Source organism: Amphimedon queenslandica, unplaced genomic scaffold (genome assembly GCF_000090795.2).
Source record: "Amphimedon queenslandica unplaced genomic scaffold, v1.1 AMPQUscaffold_7102_Cont20943, whole genome shotgun sequence".
NCBI lineage: Eukaryota > Metazoa > Porifera > Demospongiae > Haplosclerida > Niphatidae > Amphimedon > Amphimedon queenslandica.
The window spans coordinates 1-2,013 of record NW_003552610.1 but is presented as its reverse complement, the minus strand read 5'-3'; the positions used below and the strand labels follow the sequence as shown (position 1 = coordinate 2,013).

Below are 2,013 nucleotides of genomic sequence, written 5' to 3'. Positions count from 1 at the left end.
TACATATGATCCAGAGGGAGCACTGGTCGGATAACCACCTCCTGATGGACCTACCACAATGAAAAGGACAGTTTAAATCATCTCTTTCCAAAGTACTTGGACACTTAGCAGTAATAGAAAGTTTACTTACAGAACAGTTATAACTGACTTACAGAACAGTTATAACTGATAAACTGTTATATGTACCTGTTGGATAAGGGCCAGGTTGAGGAGGGCCAGGGGGATAATTTGATGAAGGGCCAGGGGGATAATTTGATGAAGGGCCTGGAGGATAATTAGGCATTGGGCCAGGGGGATAATTTGACGGTGGGCCTGGGGGATAATTTGATGATGGGCCTGGGGGATAATTTGATGGTGGGCCTGGAGGATAGTTTGGTGTTGGACCTGGGGGATAATTTGGGCCCGAGGGAAAATTTGATGGTGGGCCTGGAGGATAACTTGTTGTTGATGGTGGTCCTGGGGGATAAGATGGATCGGGTGGGTAGCTGGATGAAGGGGGAGGTGGATAAGATGGAGTAGGACCTCCAGGTGGGTAACCAGCTGGTGATGAAAAAGGGTCTGGAGGAGGTGGATAGCCTGGCATAGGAGGACCTGTACAGAATTAAAGGGAGAGAATAATTAGTAATGATAAGTATAATAATAATAACAATACCTGATTGAGGAGGATATCCAGGAGGATTGCTGCTATCCGGCATTGGCATACCTCCTCCTACCCAAGGTCCCTGTATTATATTAATGGTAAAAAGTAGCAGAGACTTATACTACGTTTACACTACAGAAGTGGGCCAAACCATGCTGAACCAGGCTGAGCTGACCCTGCTGTACTAACCATGCTGGCCTGGTTTGGCCCAGCTCACTTCAGCTCAGTTTGGTTACTGTTTACACTATCAAATGAAACTGTGCTGGCCCACTTTAAACAGGGCTGGCTCAGTTAAAGAAGCTAGTGTAAACACAGTATTAATGAGGCACAAATTAGTCTACATTTACTTACAGAGGATTGAGGATAGCCTCCTGTTGGTGGGTAGGGTGCACCACCACCAGGATATGGTGGATAGGACATGGTATCTACTATGATGGTACAGATCGAGGTATAGATACCAGTGATTTGAGCTCGAGTTTGAGTCAAGGTTGATGAGTCGGCCAAATATGGCCAAATGCAAAATTCAGCAAAGCCACGCCCATAAATTTTGGAGTTACGTCATAGATATCAGAGTAATTGTAAATGAAAGGGATCCGGGAAAACATTTACTCTATGGTTACGTTACGTAACCTATTATAAATGGTCATATATGGTCATAATGGGTCATTAGCTGGGCGCCGGCCGGCGCGGCCGGCCGGGATGGGCATCAGATGCAGATCATATGATCAGACAGAAAAATAGCTGAGTCATGTTGTTTACTTGAGTTGTTGATTTTTGTCAGGGATATAAAAGACTAACGTATATGATATCTAAACCTGACATGATATCTCTAGATGATCTAAATCCACACAGCTGAGGAGCTATGACAAAGCCCACTCAGGAAATTGAAAAGCTTTGCATTGATGCTTTCAACAATGAAGACAAGAAACAAGCACTGATCTATCTCGAGCAGTGCTCCGAACCATCTAAAATAGTGACAAATTTTTTCCGCCGCACAGCTGATTGCGTGGGACCTAGAGACATTCTCACTATCTCAAACGTTTTTCTCCTTCACATTGCAGCTAAAAACAACTGGCCAGATGTTACCTCAACACTCATCACCGAGTACCACTGCAATCCGGAGGCAATAAATAACCGCAAGAGCACTCCACTGCACTATGCTGCTCGTTATGGAAGCATTGAAACCCTTAAATGTCTTATCACCAAGCATAGCTGTAACCCGATGTCTTTAACAAGGAACAAATGGACTGCCTTACATTGGGCAGCATCTACTGGACAAGTAAACGCATTACGTTACCTTATTGAGGATTGCAATTGTGATCCCTCTCTCTGTGATACCAAAGGACACAAACTTCTTCACTTGGCTTGTGCCG

General features: G+C 44.5%; 1 protein-coding gene across 1 annotated transcript; it reads right to left on the bottom strand.

The window, feature by feature from the left end:
• Window positions 1–6: 6 nt before the first annotated feature.
• LOC105315897 (basic proline-rich protein-like) lies at window positions 7–1,120 on the bottom strand (the record flags this gene model as incomplete). The annotated part of the gene is made up of 4 exons (XM_011410668.2): window positions 992–1,120; window positions 653–722; window positions 187–591; window positions 7–50 (listed from the first exon to the last, which is right to left on the bottom strand). Coding segments are annotated over exons 1-4 (588 nt in total), but the record flags the coding sequence as incomplete, so codon positions are not given.
• Window positions 1,121–2,013: the final 893 nt, after the last annotated feature.